This window comes from Numida meleagris, chromosome 27 (assembly GCF_002078875.1).
Source record: "Numida meleagris isolate 19003 breed g44 Domestic line chromosome 27, NumMel1.0, whole genome shotgun sequence".
Classification (NCBI taxonomy): domain Eukaryota; kingdom Metazoa; phylum Chordata; class Aves; order Galliformes; family Numididae; genus Numida; species Numida meleagris.
Window position 1 is genome coordinate 4799188 of NC_034435.1, and position 15872 is coordinate 4815059.

Sequence of the window (15872 nt, forward strand, 5' to 3'; positions counted from 1 at the left end):
CTGTGCGCAGCAGAGGGAGGATGTGGGAACGGGAGTGGGCACAAACAGCTCAGAGAGAGGAAAGGGCAGCACAGCAGCAGAAATCTTAAAAAAAAAAAAAAAAACAAACAAAAAAAACACTGTCCTTGCCTTATCAGCACAAAAAATAACTTTCTTTTCCTCTTTAGATTCATGTTGTTTTGGTTTTTTTTTTTTTACTTTAGCATGAAATTTTTCAAAAAGTGTATATTTTATTTATTTTTATTTTTTACTGTTTTCTGCAGATTCTGGTCTGAGCAGCCCTCTCAGTGACCCTGAGTTTGACTTTGAAAGTTAGTTCCTGTGTGTTTTTGTTCCTGTTGGTTTCATTTTTTCCCTTGTAATTATTTTTTCTTCTTCTGTCGCTTTCCTTTCCGATTCTGTTTTGTTCCTGTTACTTTTTATTTTTGCTGAATTCTCTGTATTCCTTCAGTGTCTGCCCATCTCATCCCTTTTCTGTGCCATCTGTTTGTCTGAACAGCGCTTCCAGTTTTACAGTACCAAATATCAGGCCTTTTGCACGACGTGGGCAGTAGCAGCAGCGTAAGGATAGAGCCCCCAGCAGCAGTGTGGGACACTGTCCATCCTTCTGCCTCTTTCTGAGGAGAAGAACGTGTGTTTCGGGGCTCCCTTTTCTCCCTGCTGTCAACGATGTTCCATTTCTGAAGCTTGGCTACGTGTCCCTCGTACTTATTCCTGGACAGAAAGTGATCTTTTGTGCACCAGCATGTGAGCCCTGTATGTGTGTGTGCCTGTGGTTTTGTGATCATTGCTTCATAATGTGGGGAAGGAGGAAATGAGCTGCAGCTGATGATCCCTTCTCTCTTTGGAAAGAGCCACGTGGGCACCTTTCCGTGTTGATGGGAAGGGGCCATTGCCCATCTGTGGCAGGTGCCTGTTCCTTGGCAGTGACTTGTTCCAGCAGCACAAAGACCAGAGGCTTCTCCATGGCCCTCCACAGCCGGTGGGTTCGTGCAGCGCCATCCAGCCGCAGTCGTTGTGCGGGGAGAGATGGGCTCTGGCCCATGGAACAGATGTTAGGGTGACGTTTCTGGTGAGTTGGCTGGTGCACAGAGAATCAAGTCTTTTGTGATAAGATTAGAGAGATTCAAGTGATTGAAATGTTAGATGAGAGCGGCTCTGAAAGACTTCATCCCCATTAGAAGCAAAGATCCTGGCTTTGCTGAGTGGTGGGGGCTTTTTTGGTGCTGGGCAGAGAAATAGATGGATAGATGGGAGGTTTTATCTGACAAATGCGAAGAATTGCGGATGCTGCTGGTGGTCAGGGAGGTGAGAGCTGGGACAGTCCTCTGAATAGCTTAATCCGAACACCGCGCTCTTTGCTGTTGAATCCTCCTGCCAGTACTGGCTCAGTGCACCTGCACCCCTGCTCAGCCCCGTCACTGGAACACGTGAAGGCTTTGTATGTTCTTTCAGCCCACACCAGGGCTCCCTCTGCTGCCCCCCATAGCCAGGGGCAGTGAGCAGGGGAACCTGGGAGCCACATCCTTTGTGGCTAAGGAGAGTCATTAATAAAAACAGGCAAAGGAGCTTCAGCTGAGACCAGCTGGTACTGCTGGAAAGTGCTGCTCCTGGCTCATTTAATACCAAACATCTCCTCGGCCTTTTTGGGAACCCCAGTGTGCTTGGTGTTTTGGCCAGGAAAGTGTTTATCACTGCAAAAGTTTCCAGTTTTGTTTTATTAATAAGAGCCCCAGAAATCAATCCTACCAGGAGATTTCTGTCTTTAACAGCAGCAAAATGAGACAAGCTCCCACGTGCTCTGAGCCAGAGCTGTTGCAGTGGTGGGAGGTGGGCACAGGGTGGTCCCCGGCAAAGAGACAGCGCTGGTTTTTAGGCGCTGGGCACACTGACCATATGTCATGATGGTTTTTTTTAAGGAAACTTGTGCAGTGCCTTTGGAAGGGACATGACTTCTCTTTGCAGATGGGTGCAGTGGGCCTTTCCCATGCAGCCCCTGTGCTCGGAGGGAATGATGCTTACAGCTCTGTGATTTCAGAGCCAAAGAGCATCTGATGGATTTTTTTCTTGCTTGCTTGTTTCTACCAGGCTTTCTGGTTGTTCATTTATTTTATTTTTTTAATGTAAGTGTTCATTGTTTGGGATTTCATCCACACCACTGTGTTTCTAACCACACCTCAGCAAACAACCACTGGGTTTGTCAGCAGTTGAAGGCTGGCATTGGGGCCAGCCCAGGTGGGAGATCCGAGACGGTGGTTGAGTTGCCATGAGTTGTTCTGAGCAGGGCTCAGCTTTGCTGTAATGCTGCAGCTCCAGGTGTGTTTGCTGTCCTCTTCAGCCCCTCCATTCAGAGGCAGAAGGACAGGAACTGGGCAAAACGTGCAGGGGTTGGAACTGGATGATCTTCAAGGTCCCTCCCAACCTAGCCATTCTAGGATTCCTCTGAATGCCCCCAGTCTGCACCCAGTGCGGAGCAGTTGGCAGCTCTAGTGGGAAGCAAAGGGGGAATCCTTTGGGTGAAAGGGGCAGGAGGAGCTGGGAACCCATCCTCTGTGAGTTGGAGGTGCATTCTGCCCACTAGCCAGTGGAATAGCATGGAGCCATCACAGCCTTGGGAGTTACTCTTGTGGGTTTTTGGTCTGTTCCTGCCCCCCCACACACACACACCCCTTCAATTTTCAGGTAAACTTCCTTGTGCTGAAAAGAGACGTCTAGATAGCTTAGAAAAGAACACTGGCATGGTGGCTGTGATGCCCACTCTGGCAGATGTGTCCTGTCCTCAGGCCTGGGGGAGGCAGCGTCCCTCCAGGGATAACTGTAAAACTGAGGATGTCATGCTTGCTTTGCCATCTCTGTGCTGAGATTTTGAAGTATCTGACCATGCTGCTGCCACTGCCGCTGCTTTGTCACACACCCAACACCCACGGGGCTCGAAATTCTCCCTGGCTTCCATCTTTTCTCCACTCCTTCCCACAGGGGCACTGCCCAAGGCTTGTCTGTGCGCTGCTGCCCTTGCTGTCCGCTGTCATTTATAGCGGGATCAGCCGGCAGGCAGCACAGGAAGGCTTTGGAAAAAACATGATCCAATGCAGATGAGCAAAGCATGGAGGGCTTTTCCAACCTGATTTGTAATGTAGTTATTCAAGATCATAGGATGAGAAGGGTCCCTGCTCCTTCCAGAACTCCAGCTGCCCTTCTGGGAGCACCGTAGACACACACACAGCTCTGCCTTTCCTGCTCAGCCCCATCCATGGCTGGGCACCTTCAGCCCGCTGCAGTGTGGCCCTTACTGCCAGGAGGTTTTGAGGGACACCAGCTCTGTTCTCTGGCTCTCAGTACAAGCACAGCTGCTATTGCCAGGGAAGCTGGTGAACTGGGGTTGTGAAGCGTCGGTCTCCCCAGTGAATTGTTTCCCATTCCCCAGACTAAGGAGGGGCACAAGGATCTTCTGCGTCTCTGCCACAGAAGGTAGCAAACTCCCAGCAGAATTTGCCAGTGGGGCTGCTGTAGCTGACCCTTCAGATAGACCTCTGGAAGGTCCTCTGCAGTGCATGAGCAGGAAGAGGAGCCAAACTCAGCATTTCCATACCTGGCTACGTTCTTGCAGCAGTGAAGGTTAAGACCACCACATCCACGAGCTCACTGAGAAGCCCACAGAGCCAGTGTTGTGCTACAGACAATTCCTGAAAAGCCTCCCTTGCTTCCCCCATCTGCATCCCCTTCCCTGCCCCACATGGCCGCAGTTGGCTGGATCCGTGCCCCTTCCCTTCTTTTGTGTTGGAGTTTGTTTACGATCATGGCGGGTGCTGTACCATTTGCTGCGTAGGTTCCTCTGGCAGCGTTTGCTCATTTTAAGTCCACTATTGGAATCACTAACGCATCTGCTCTTCAGATTTTACTTTTTGTTTTGCTCTGATTTACACATTGAAAATGGGGCCATTGTGGAAACACTCATTTTACTGTTGTTTTTTTTTAATTATTTCCGTGGTTTTTATTTTTATTTTTTTACTTCCAAGGACACAATTTCGAGCCCTGAATTCTTCTCTTCTAACCTCCCTACTTTCATTGCAGATCTTACATTGTAATTTATTTTCTTTTCTTGTTTTTTCTTTCTTATAAAATGTGTGACAGTTGTGAATTTTAGTTATTATTAAATGAGATTCTTTTCCTGCTGTCTTGTCTTTTAGGTATGCTCAGCCACCCACCAATCCCTGTTTCCGAGCTGGCTGAACACACAGAGCATCTCAAAGCTAATGATAACCTGAAATTATCCCAAGAGTATGAGGTATGAGCAAGAGTGAGTGCTGTGCATGGGTTTGCAGAGCCAGGAAATCAGGCAATTCAGAGAGGCCCTCATCCAAACAAACACAGCTTCATTTTAAGGATCTGGTCACTTGAAATAGAAAGGCTGTTTATGTATTTAACATGAAGTGCTTCCTAGGTTCAGTTCCAGATGGTAGAAGACTTTTGATCCACGAGACTTTCCTTTTACATAGAGGGGGCATCTTGCCCCTTTGTGCAGGGGGATGTACTTCTGGGAGTTTTAGACAGGTGGGATGGGACATTGTCCTTGAGAATAGCTTTGTCTTGTTGCTGGATGTGCAGAGGATGAAGCCAAGGGATGATATACCTGGCTCTAGAAGCTAGGGAGACAAGCAGTGGGTCCTCCACAGCTGACATGGTCGGCGGCCAATGAAGACAGTGAGCTCTTTTTTCTCCTTGCTGCTAATGTTTGGATACTCAAATGGGCTCCTGCAGCTGAGCAGAGCTGTGGCTGCCAGACGTGCATCTCAAGTGACTGTGCTGAGGCAGACTGAGGGGGGAGGAAGAGCATCACAGCCTCCATGGTACCACTGCTGCTACAGAGCATGGCTCCCTGGTCACCAGGGAGATGAGCCAAGCTCTGTGATCCCATCTCCTGGCAGTGCCATGGCTGCATCAGCACTGCTTAATCCCAATGCGAGTGCCCAGTGCTGCTGGGTGAGCGCTGTGCAAGCTGCTTTCATTGTAGATAGAACGTGTGACTGGTTTCTGTTGTTGTTCAGAGACAAAATGCCTCGCTATTTTTAGGCTAATAACAAGTCTAGACTGCCTGGTTCTGTTTGCAGGCAGGAAGCAAAGGGACATGTTCTGAACAAAGGTCCTGGGATGTTTCTCCGGGATGTTTCTGCCCTGTCTGCCTTGCAAACAGCAGCACAGGCAAAGCAGCCCCGCAATCACAGCTCTGCACCCAGGAGCGGCTGTGCAGTGCAGGAGCTCAGCTGGGGTCTTTCACCCCATGCAGGGGGAGCAGCCCGTTAATGGGCTCCATCCAGATTTCAAAGACTAATTTGCATCCTGCAGTATCCCAAGTGCCCTGGCTTTGTTCCAGCACAACCTCCTCTAGTGGTAGAGCCAGAGCTAAACAAACATTGCTAATGAAATGAATGTGAGGCGAGATTAGAAGGATAGAAAGCAAACAGACACATTACAACAGTATAAACACCCATTAGTTGGAAGTGCTCTGTGCAAGGGACGCTGTTGTCGGGTGGCTTTGTACCATGCCGTTGCTGTGGCTGCTGGAGCTGAGCTCAGGGTTTGGCACAGTGAAGGCCAAGCTCTTTGAGCTTGAAGGGTCGGGAGCAGGATGGTGCAGGTGGTGTGTGCGGGCCCTGCGCAGGCAGGGAGAGGGAGAATGAATTGCTGGGAGCAGAGCTCAGCCTGCTCCTGCCAAGCCTCCAGTTGAGGCAAACCCCTAGGGCTCTGCAAAATGATGAAGGAATTAAGCCCTTGTTTTATTTAATTCTCTGGCTGAGGATTTAGAGGTAAACGTAATTAACCTAATTTCCATATCTGGAACAGCTGGACCTTTAAAAAAAAAAACCTAAACCTGGCATAAATCACTCGGACAGGCAGAGGATTTTTCTCTCCATCACATTTCATTGTTTACTCCTTTATCCCTTCTAGAAATCATCATGCTGGGACAGGCCCTTAGGCCCAGCTCCTACCCCTGCCTGTCTGGGGCAGTGCTCTCTCTCGGCTGCTCTCATGGTGCTTTCAACCCCTTTGCACCTGAGGGACCTCGCACTGAGCCCTCTCATGGAGCAGCCACTCTTTGCTGCTGTTTTTATCCCCAGTGGTTCACATCCTACTTGCATACATGGTTATAAACCTCCAGGTATTAAGACAGTGGTATATTTATGCCCCGTTAATGGCTGTTTAGTTTAACCACACGCAGATTTAGCTTCTTCATCATTTCATAAATACATCCTGCTGTGATTGTCCCTGTTGTTCTCTCCCAGTTGCCCACCGTTTATCAGCAGCAGTAGCTCAGGGCTGTAACTAATGCGGCGCAGCCACCACTCTGAACATGAGCATGATTCAAGGCGTCTGTTTTGCAGCCTGAAACTGTACCGATGCTTTTGCCACTGCTGCATCGTGCCAGGGAAGGAATTCCCTCTGGCGCTGCTCTGCGTGCTGGGGTCAGTGGGACGTGGGACGGAGTGTGCTGGGCTTTTCCACAGCAAAGCTCTGCTCTGGAGGGAAGAAAATGGTGAATGCTGCATTCCTCAGCTAGATCTGCAGAGCCACAATCTGTCCCACCTGGAGCAAGGTACTCGGAGCTTGATTTGTTCCTTTTCTCCCCTTTCACTCCTGTGTTTTCCTTCCCGACTCCTGCAGTCCATTGACCCTGGCCAGCAGTTCACCTGGGAGCACTCCAACCTGGAAGTGAACAAGCCCAAAAACCGCTACGCCAACGTGATTGCCTACGACCACTCGCGCGTCATCCTGCTGCCGATCGAAGGTACGGGAGCGGCCTCTGCTCCTCCGCAGTGTCACCAGGCTGGTTGTTCCACGCTCTCAGCACCTCCCCAGGAGTTTAGCAAGCGAGAGGTGCATGTGTCAACCGCGCGTTTGTTACATTCTGATACTGGCATATTCCCTGTAGCTGCAATCTCTCATTTCACAGGCTGGTTTATCAAGAAACTGCCTTTGCTTTACTTAGAGATCCTTGTGATACGCTTCTGACTAACAGGAAGAATTCAGACTACATAGTGCTTCAGAGAGAGCAGGAACAGGGCAGTGGGTGGCGGTGGATGTGGAATGCATCTGTACAGCAGATGAATGAGAAGTAGGCACAGGGCTAATTGCACAGATGTGTGTGTCAGCAACACAGCAAAGATGTGGCTGCTGAGTTATACAAATGTAGAGCTTATGTGATACGCAGCTCCTGCTGCAGTGCTGTCCCTCAGAGGGCTGGAAATAAGGACGATGTGGTGTAAGCCTGGTTGGCCATCAGTTGTTTTCCGTATCTTATGTAAGTGATGGTATAGTTAGAAAATATACATGAAATTTCATTCTTGACCAAATGCACACTATGATAAGAGGAGCTTTTGGTGGAGAGGAGATGGGGTTTAACAGGGAATCTGCTTTGGTTGCTGCTGCTAATATTCACCTTTCATCATCTCATGGACGTGTGTGGCTATGCAGATGGATGTGCTGTGTGCAGCCACTCTGCACTGCCAAGAGCTGAGCATCTGAATGTAGAGGACATGGGATGTGCAAACAGCCCCATGGTGAATGGGAAGGTTCATTCAGAAGCCCTCATGGCAAGGGAATTGCAGGAATAATCTCCCTCTGCCAAGTAACTCTGAGGGACACAGCTGGTTCTGAGGTCACAAAAGATCATGATTTGCCAAAAAATGCACCGGTCTGGATTGCTCTTGTCTGCCATCACAGGATGTTAAATGTTTCTCATTGTGGAGCTGGCTGTGTTCTAGCTTGTTTTCTTCTTCTGAGATTAATACTACATGAGCCAAGGCAAGCCAAGTCTTTTAAAAGTTGCCTTGTCACTGAATAGAAGAGCGCGAGTGTAGAACTGAAGGACACTGGGATGGGCTCTGCCCTCAGGAAAGCAGAGAGTGGGGGTGGCTGCAGGCATCACAGGGACCAACGGCAGCGTGTGTCCAGAGGGTTAATGTCCAAATACCTGAGAGGCTCTGACTTGTCTTGGCTGTATCTTATACTGAGCACTGGAAGATGAAAAGGGTTGGAGGAATTAGTTGTTGCTTTCTCTTTGTTTTAAATCTGGATTTGTCAGGGCTGCAGACTGTCACCGTCTGTTTGGTCGAAGAAGTAGTGGCTTTAATTCAGTGACTTCTCTGTAACTGGGCCCTGTCATGCAGCAAAACATTGCAGGAGCTCATGGCCACCATTTTAAATTACAGAGTGGACCCAAGGGGGCTGGAGAGGAGATTAATTCCAGAAGCTCAACCTTGATCGTGTTCCTGCTGCCGCTGCACAGCCGCCTTCCCCTCTGAAATTTCAGATTGGGAAGTAATGGAGGAGGGGAACCCTCCAGAAATTTAATCAAAAGCCATTTTCACCAGCAGCTGAAATTACCGAGTACCCTTGAGGACTGGCAGGCAATTCAGCATGGATCATACCTAGCCAATAGAAGAAGCAGCGCCTATTGCTACAGCAGGATGAGGACTAGCAACCCAATTTCATATTGGTACAGCTCCCCACCCTGAGCTCCCCCTCGGGACACGAGTTAAGTGTTCTGTGCTGAGTTAATCTTAGGTTAGCAGAACCCTGCCAGCCCGGCCAACTGCTCGGCTGTAATTAGGAATGGCCCAATTTTCCAAACAGTCCAAATTGTCTGTGCCAGTCTTGGAGGCTCTCTATAGCTGAACCTGAGTGTGTGCCAGTGTCCATTTTAACTTCAGAGCAGCTTTCTCCTGCCACATCCCAATCACCCTCTTCACTCTGGCAGTACCTTCTGCCACTCATAGCAAAGCCCTCGAACAAGGATGCAAGCAGGCAGCTGTAACTCAATAGCCTGTAACTCACGCAAATAGAAAAAATAAAAATGACAGTGGGCAATTTAAAGCAAGTCAAAGCCTGTAATTTCAAAGCCTTTACTGGCTGAATCCAGCCTGGTTTTATTCCTTACTTTGTCCAGCTGTAGCTGGAAATAGACTATGGACTGCACAGTGCATCAGCCAGCTGCGTTTGCTAACCTGACTCTGGGCATTCTGGAACAAGAACTTCTTTTGTCCTCTTTGAGACCAGTGCAACAAGAGCCTTAAGCCAGTGCTTTTGCTCCTGTTAGCAACACCAATAAGAAGAAAATGGTTTTGAGGTTTGATATTTGGTCTCCTTAACAACTTCTGCTAGAAGTTTTGTCTTCAAGTAATGCAGATCTCTTACTCCAGCTGGGAAGAACTTGCAGAGACCATCCAAGCAGTGACCCCCACCTAGCAGCCATGAAGGCTCTGGTGTTTTTGCAAGGGAATTCTCTCAGACGATATACCTGCGAAGACCACCTTGTGCTTTCAGCCCTGTCCTGCACAGTCCACTGACTTGCTTTTGATTATTTAATACAGGAATTGTGGGCAGTGATTACATCAATGCCAACTACATCGATGGCTACCGGAAGCAGAATGCCTACATTGCCACCCAGGGACCTCTGCCAGAGACATTTGGGGACTTTTGGAGGATGGTGTGGGAGCAGCGCTCAGCTACTATTGTTATGATGACTAAGCTGGAGGAGAAATCACGGGTAAGATGCACGAGAGGGATGACTGGTTAGTCATAATGCCAGGGGGCTGGACGGTTGGGCTGGGGAAGGGTAAGTCTCTTTGATCTGCAGCCCACATTGATGTCAGTGGGGGATCTCTACCTTCTTTGCCAGCACACTCAAAGTTCAGTGGTTCACTCCTTGAAAATAAAAAGACTCACCCTGGAAGGCTGTAGCTTTTGCAGCTTCAAGAGAAGGGGAGACTCAGTCCCATCACTTTGTAGGTCTGCCTTGGAGTTAATCTTGAGGCACATTTCACATTCACTTCTCTTGTTTAATGAGCCCCGGTAAGTTCGCTCCAATCTTCAGGATCATTCCAGTCCACTGTCCACATGATTGACGTGGTGTGTCAAACTCCTCTGCTTAGTCAGGAGGAACTTTTCATGCCACGTGTCTCCCTGTTGTGGTACTCTAGAAGGAGATTTTTCTTGCACCTTCCCTCCTGTCTGTGACTTTGCCAGCTTCACCTGTGGCATTAGGCACCTTTGGAGCAAGCTGCTCTGTTCCAGCAGTCAGCAGTGCCTTCTGTCTTGCAGATAAAGTGTGACCAGTACTGGCCAGGTCGAGGTACAGACACCTACGGGATGATTCAAGTGACGTTACTCGATACCATTGAATTGGCCACATTCTGCGTTAGAACATTCTCCCTTCATAAGGTGAGCTTTCTTCTGCTCCCGTTTCTTTCCAAGACACGGGCACATTCTCCTCCTTACCCAGACAAGATACAGCATTGTGCTGCTACTGCACGTGACTCTTGGTGGGCTTTTGTCTTTGCAGAACGGTTCTAGTGAGAAGCGGGAGGTCCGCCAGTTCCAGTTCACAGCATGGCCAGACCACGGTGTACCTGAGTACCCCACCCCATTCCTGGCTTTTCTGAGACGAGTGAAAACCTGCAACCCCCCTGATGCTGGTCCAATTGTGGTGCATTGCAGGTACTGATTTCCCACACCTAACTCTTGCATGGGGCTCTCTGAAAGGGAAGCAAAATTTCAGTATGACGTTGATTTGCGCCTGGGAGATGTGTACAGTACCCAGCAGGTGAGAGCTGTCCTGTAAAGCGAACTCCCAGCCAGCATCTGACAACAATACTTGGGGTTTTCACGCAGTGCAGAATTTTCAACGTATCGCTCAGATCTTGTTAGTAACAGGAGCACCCTGTGCTGTACTGGCATCTGCTTTTGTGTGTAGGGGTTGTTCCTTGTTACAGCAGGGAATGAGGAAGCTCAAGTGCGACCTCGGAAGCTGCTCGGCATTGCTGAACTGGCAGTTGGGAGGCAGAGGTGCCTGAGCTGCCAGAGGGATGGCTGACAGTGACTGAAAGACCTTTTCTTTTTTTCTTGAGTGCTGCAGCCATTCTGATAATGACAAACTGATGGCCCCCCTGGGTAGGTAGCATTCCCTAATTCAATTTACAAGCCAAAGAGTAACACTTGCAGCCTCAACTTAGATAAATCCCTGTATTCCTTGGGAGGTTGCAGAGGAGCCTGTAGGTTACTCAGCACTGAGGAAAGGCATCTGAATTGTACAGACTGCTAGCAAAGCTAATCCTGCCTCTCCTAGAGAACGCTATTTAAACAGTCCTTGTAAGTGGGCAACTTATCACTAACCTTGCGGATGGCAATTATCATGCACCTCTCAGAAAATGAATAGAGAGCTGTCAGCTCCCAGTGTGCAGGAACCAGCTCCCAGATCAGCTGCTAAATTCTTGCCAGAGCTCCTGTCACCTGCTTGGTTCAGGTGTTAGGCAGTCTAATTAATGGAGATCAAGGGGGCTTTGTGGAAAAAAGGAGTGCACCAGAACAGTAAAAGAAAACCCTTTATTAGCTGTGGAAGTGCGTGGACCTGCGGAGCTCTGCTGATTCCCAAATGCCATTACATGCAAGTTTGATGTTACTTCAGTGCACAAAAACATTTAGAAGAGGTGACGCATGTTACTCATTACAACATCAGCTGTTTCTCAGCTGCTGAAAGATTTGTGTCTTTAAATATGCTTTTTAAGCCCTTAGATTGTGCTAGCCCTTTGTTCAAGCCCCCTTCCTAGCATTGTCATAGTTGTGTCTGCCAGGAGAGCTCTCGTCATGAGACTGTCACAGATGAAGAGACATTAGAAGCGAGGCAGGTTGGCATGGAGAGGAAATAAGGTGCAGCTTTACAGCCCCAGTTCAGCACTGTACTTGCACAGACTTGGAGCGGCAGTAACTTCAGTGTCATTACTATCCTGCACTGGCCCAAATCCTATAGCACAGTTTGTTGTTTGGGTTTTTTTTAACTAAAAGCAATACATTGGAATGAGTTGGAACCAGCACAGCTGGTTTGATTAGGCAGGTTCCCTTAACACAAAAGAATCCACAGAACAGATGGACAAAAACATTTATGTATGTTCTGGTTTGCTAAGAATTCCTTTGCCTCAGTTCTTCAATAGCTGTGTTCACAAGGCTTCAGTTCCTTCGCATTCGCTGAGTGTGTGTTGTGCACTGTCTGCGCTGTGTCCATTTCTTCCCCACGATTACTGTGGTTTGTATCAGAGGAAGACTACTCACTCATGGGTCTCTTTTTGGAATCTCTCTCGTCAGTGGGAGAATTGTCCATCGCTCAGTTTTCTCCCTTTTACTTTCAGCGCGGGGGTTGGACGGACCGGCTGCTTCATTGTGATTGATGCCATGCTAGAGAGGATAAAACATGAGAAGACAGTGGACATTTATGGGCACGTCACCCTCATGAGGTCACAGCGGAACTACATGGTACAGACAGAAGACCAGTACAGCTTTATACACGATGCCTTGCTTGAGGCCGTTGCATGCGGCAACACAGAAGTCCCAGCTAGGAATCTCTACACGTATATCCAGAAGCTGGCACAGATTGAAGTTGGAGAGCACGTGACAGGCATGGAGCTGGAGTTTAAGGTAAAGTCAGGTGCTTGAATGAGGGCAGTAGTGACTGGGGAAAGCTGTGCATTCCTCATGAGAGCTTTCTTCCGCTTGGCGCTCATGCAGCAGTCAGGGAACTCTTACAAGGTTGACAGGAACTTCTTGGTTCCATGTTTGAGAAGTAATTACTCTTCTGACTTCTGCCACTGCAATTCCCAGGGAAACTGAGCTGTTCCTGAGGGAGGCTTGTCTAGTCGTTTGGAACCCACACTGAATTTACTCCCTCCTTAGATTGGGTTTTTAAATGTTTTTCTGAGGGGAAGGTGTCACATTCCGTCCTCCAGAAATGGAGGGCATTCAAGGTGGAACTAGATGGTGGAATGCGGAGGACAAGGTAAGCAGGTTGCCATGGGGCCCAGGCAAATGAGGGGCAGTCAGGAGTTGAGCAAATGGTTGTGACTCTGCTTTTGTCTTCAGCGCCTCGCCAACTCCAAAGCCCACACCTCCAGGTTCATCAGTGCCAACCTCCCATGCAACAAATTCAAGAATCGTCTTGTCAACATCATGCCATATGAGACCACACGGGTCTGCCTTCAGCCCATCCGAGGAGTGGAGGGGTCAGACTACATCAATGCCAGCTTTATCGATGGCTACAGGTAAACAGCACCTTGCTGCCCCCATCACAGTCAGGGTGTGAGCTTAGCAGACTGGTTTCTATATGTGGTTCTGAGGATGCAGAAGGACTAAGGGATGGATTGGATCATACCACTGGTGTTCTGTTGTTCTGTCCTGTCACGTATCTAAGTGGCATACAGCTTGCCCTAGCACTTCTGTTTTCCTATTGTTCAGCCTTTGTATATGTGTTCCAAAGCTTTTGGCCAAACCTTGACCCGTAACTTAAGTTCATGCTCTGTTTCAGACAACAGAAGGCATACATTGCTACTCAAGGGCCCCTGGCAGAGACCACTGAAGATTTCTGGCGGATGCTGTGGGAGAACAACTCCACCATTGTCGTGATGTTGACTAAGCTTCGCGAGATGGGGCGGGTGAGTGTGCTCTAAAGGGGAAAGTAAGGGAGACGCATGCAGCACTAGGGCTAACAGAGATATTTCTTTCCCCTTGGCAGGAAAAGTGCCATCAGTACTGGCCAGCAGAGCGTTCTGCTCGGTACCAGTACTTTGTAGTAGATCCCATGGCTGAATACAACATGCCTCAGTACATCCTACGAGAATTCAAGGTCACTGATGCCAGGGTAAGTGCTGTACAATGTGTAGTCTGTGCTTGCAAGGGTAACAGCAAGGAAGGGGTAAGCTGGATTGCTTCAAACACGTGCAGTAGGATATATGGTTAGGTTGGACTTGATCTTGAAGATCTTTTCCAACCTGAGCAATTCTGTGTTTCTGTGTGGCTTACAGAAAGCAAAGCAGTTTAACCTGGCCCCTGTAAGACTGAGGTATAAACACTTCTGGGCTTATTGTCAGTGGAGGAGAGATTAGCTGTGATGAGGAACACAACACCCAACCACAGATAAACTGTACTTTAAAAAGTGAATGTAGTTTTCTATCCTCTGCTCACTAATCACAGTAGTGAGTCACTGTCAGAGATTCACCACATTTGTGTTTTCACTTGCAGCTTATTTGAAATAAAAGCAGAAAATACTGTCTCCTCAAACAGCTAATAACAACACAGGCTTGCAAAGGATATTCTTTGCCCTACAGAAAATGTACGTTTCTCTCCTGGTTTCAAGAGGAGCCACCGTTACAACATTCAAAGGGGCACATTCACTCAATTTTATATTCAGTGTCATATTTCTCTTCTGAGGGAACACTTCAGTGCCTGCTGAGACTTGTTTAGCAAACGTAACCCTCGCTCTCAAAGCAGCTTCCCCTGCTTTTGAGGTTGTCAGAATTGTAGAACCTGATAATTCTATTTGCAAGGTTGAGAAGGAGGATGCTTTGTCAGTTGTGGTAGAACAAGATTTATCTTCCTGTCAGCTGTAATTCTGACACTATGGCAACTCTTCCTGAAGATTGATAGAGAGGCCATAACCTCACCTTGAATGTTCCTTTGCTGAAGACTCCATCTGTGCAGTCTTTGCAGTGGTCGGAGCTTTTAGGACACCTGCCAGGAGCATAGATCTGCACTGACAAGCCAACTCCAGAAATGTCAAGTGCAAGATGAGCAGCTTCATCATTATATATTAATTTCAACACAAAGTTGGTTTGACTTTTTGTGTCCCCTAATGAACTACCTGCAAAACGTGTAGGACGCATGGGGGGAGGGTTGCCTTTTATGTTTCATAACACAAATACAGACTGTTTTACCTATTGCTGTTTTCTTCCCCAGGATGGTCAGTCACGAACTGTTCGTCAGTTCCAGTTCACTGACTGGCCAGAACAAGGAGTGCCAAAATCGGGAGAAGGTTTTATTGATTTCATTGGACAGGTACATAAGACCAAGGAACAGTTTGGCCAGGATGGCCCCATCTCTGTGCACTGCAGGTAGGCATGTATGAACAGAAACATATAATTCATCTGAGGATGCAAAAGAGCAGAAGGAACTAAAATGCTGCAGATTTCTCCCTCCTTTCACATTCAATCTTTGCAGGCAGATTTTTGGGATGATGCTGCTGGTGGGGTGGCCAGAGATTTACTTATCCCAGCCTAACTAACTCCCTTCAGAGCTGGGCAGTGCTCACAAGGGTTTTCTAACCAGATGAGAGGTATGAAATGGTGATGCCCTGCAGGACTGGGGAATCACAGTGTTAATCAATACTTGACCAGCAGAATTTTTTTTATTTCCAGTATTAGCCCAGATCTAACACTGCTAGCCTGGGTTTGCTGACAGCAAGAATTACACTTTCTTCCCCATGGGCAAAAGAAAATTATTTAATACAAAAAGCCTAATGTTACATATTAGTAACAATTTTGATACTGAATGCTGTTTACTGCTACCCAAAGCTGCTGCTGCTGCTGTTGTTTATTTCTGTCAGTCTGCCAAACAGTTGTTTGGGTCACACGCTTTGACAGTGTCCTCTTGGAGGACTGACTGAGGCTTCCCGGTTCTAACATGTTTATGTTCATAAGGCATAGCCTTATCACCTTTCCATACCCTATAATAACTTCAGCATTTGCAACCCTGCCCCCAGCAGGGGCTTGGAACCAGATGATCTTTAAGGTTCCTTCCCCCCCCCCCCCCAAGCCCTTCTCTGACATAGGAAAGCATTTGAACAATTTGAACATCATAATGTACCATTTTGTTTTTTTTTTTTCTCTCATTCCTTCAGTGCTGGGGTGGGCAGAACTGGAGTGTTTATCACACTGAGTATTGTCCTGGAAAGAATGCGTTATGAGGGTGTTGTAGATATTTTCCAGACAGTGAAGATGCTGCGAACACAGCGACCTGCGATGGTGCAAACAGAGGTAAGGTGGAACAGCAAACCC

The 15872-nt window shown here is 48.0% G+C and overlaps 1 protein-coding gene across 18 annotated transcripts in view; it reads left to right on the plus strand.

Annotated features, from left to right (window-relative positions):
* Positions 1-15872, plus strand: part of PTPRS (protein tyrosine phosphatase, receptor type S) — a 128191-nt gene that overhangs the window by 109473 nt on the left and 2846 nt on the right. For 10 of the 18 annotated variants that reach the window (XM_021378966.1, XM_021378964.1, XM_021378968.1 and 7 more), the window contains 12 exons: positions 264-311; positions 4188-4285; positions 6661-6784; positions 9369-9544; positions 10099-10218; positions 10340-10494; positions 12180-12465; positions 12907-13085; positions 13349-13475; positions 13556-13681; positions 14776-14930; positions 15716-15851. In XM_021378966.1, coding sequence (XP_021234641.1) covers positions 264-311; positions 4188-4285; positions 6661-6784; positions 9369-9544; positions 10099-10218; positions 10340-10494; positions 12180-12465; positions 12907-13085; positions 13349-13475; positions 13556-13681; positions 14776-14930; positions 15716-15851 — 1730 coding nt within the window. The remainder of the gene's footprint in view (positions 1-263; positions 312-4187; positions 4286-6660; positions 6785-9368; positions 9545-10098; positions 10219-10339; positions 10495-12179; positions 12466-12906; positions 13086-13348; positions 13476-13555; positions 13682-14775; positions 14931-15715; positions 15852-15872) is intronic. The other 8 variants (XM_021378973.1, XM_021378975.1, XM_021378974.1 and 5 more) reach the window with 1 other exon arrangement.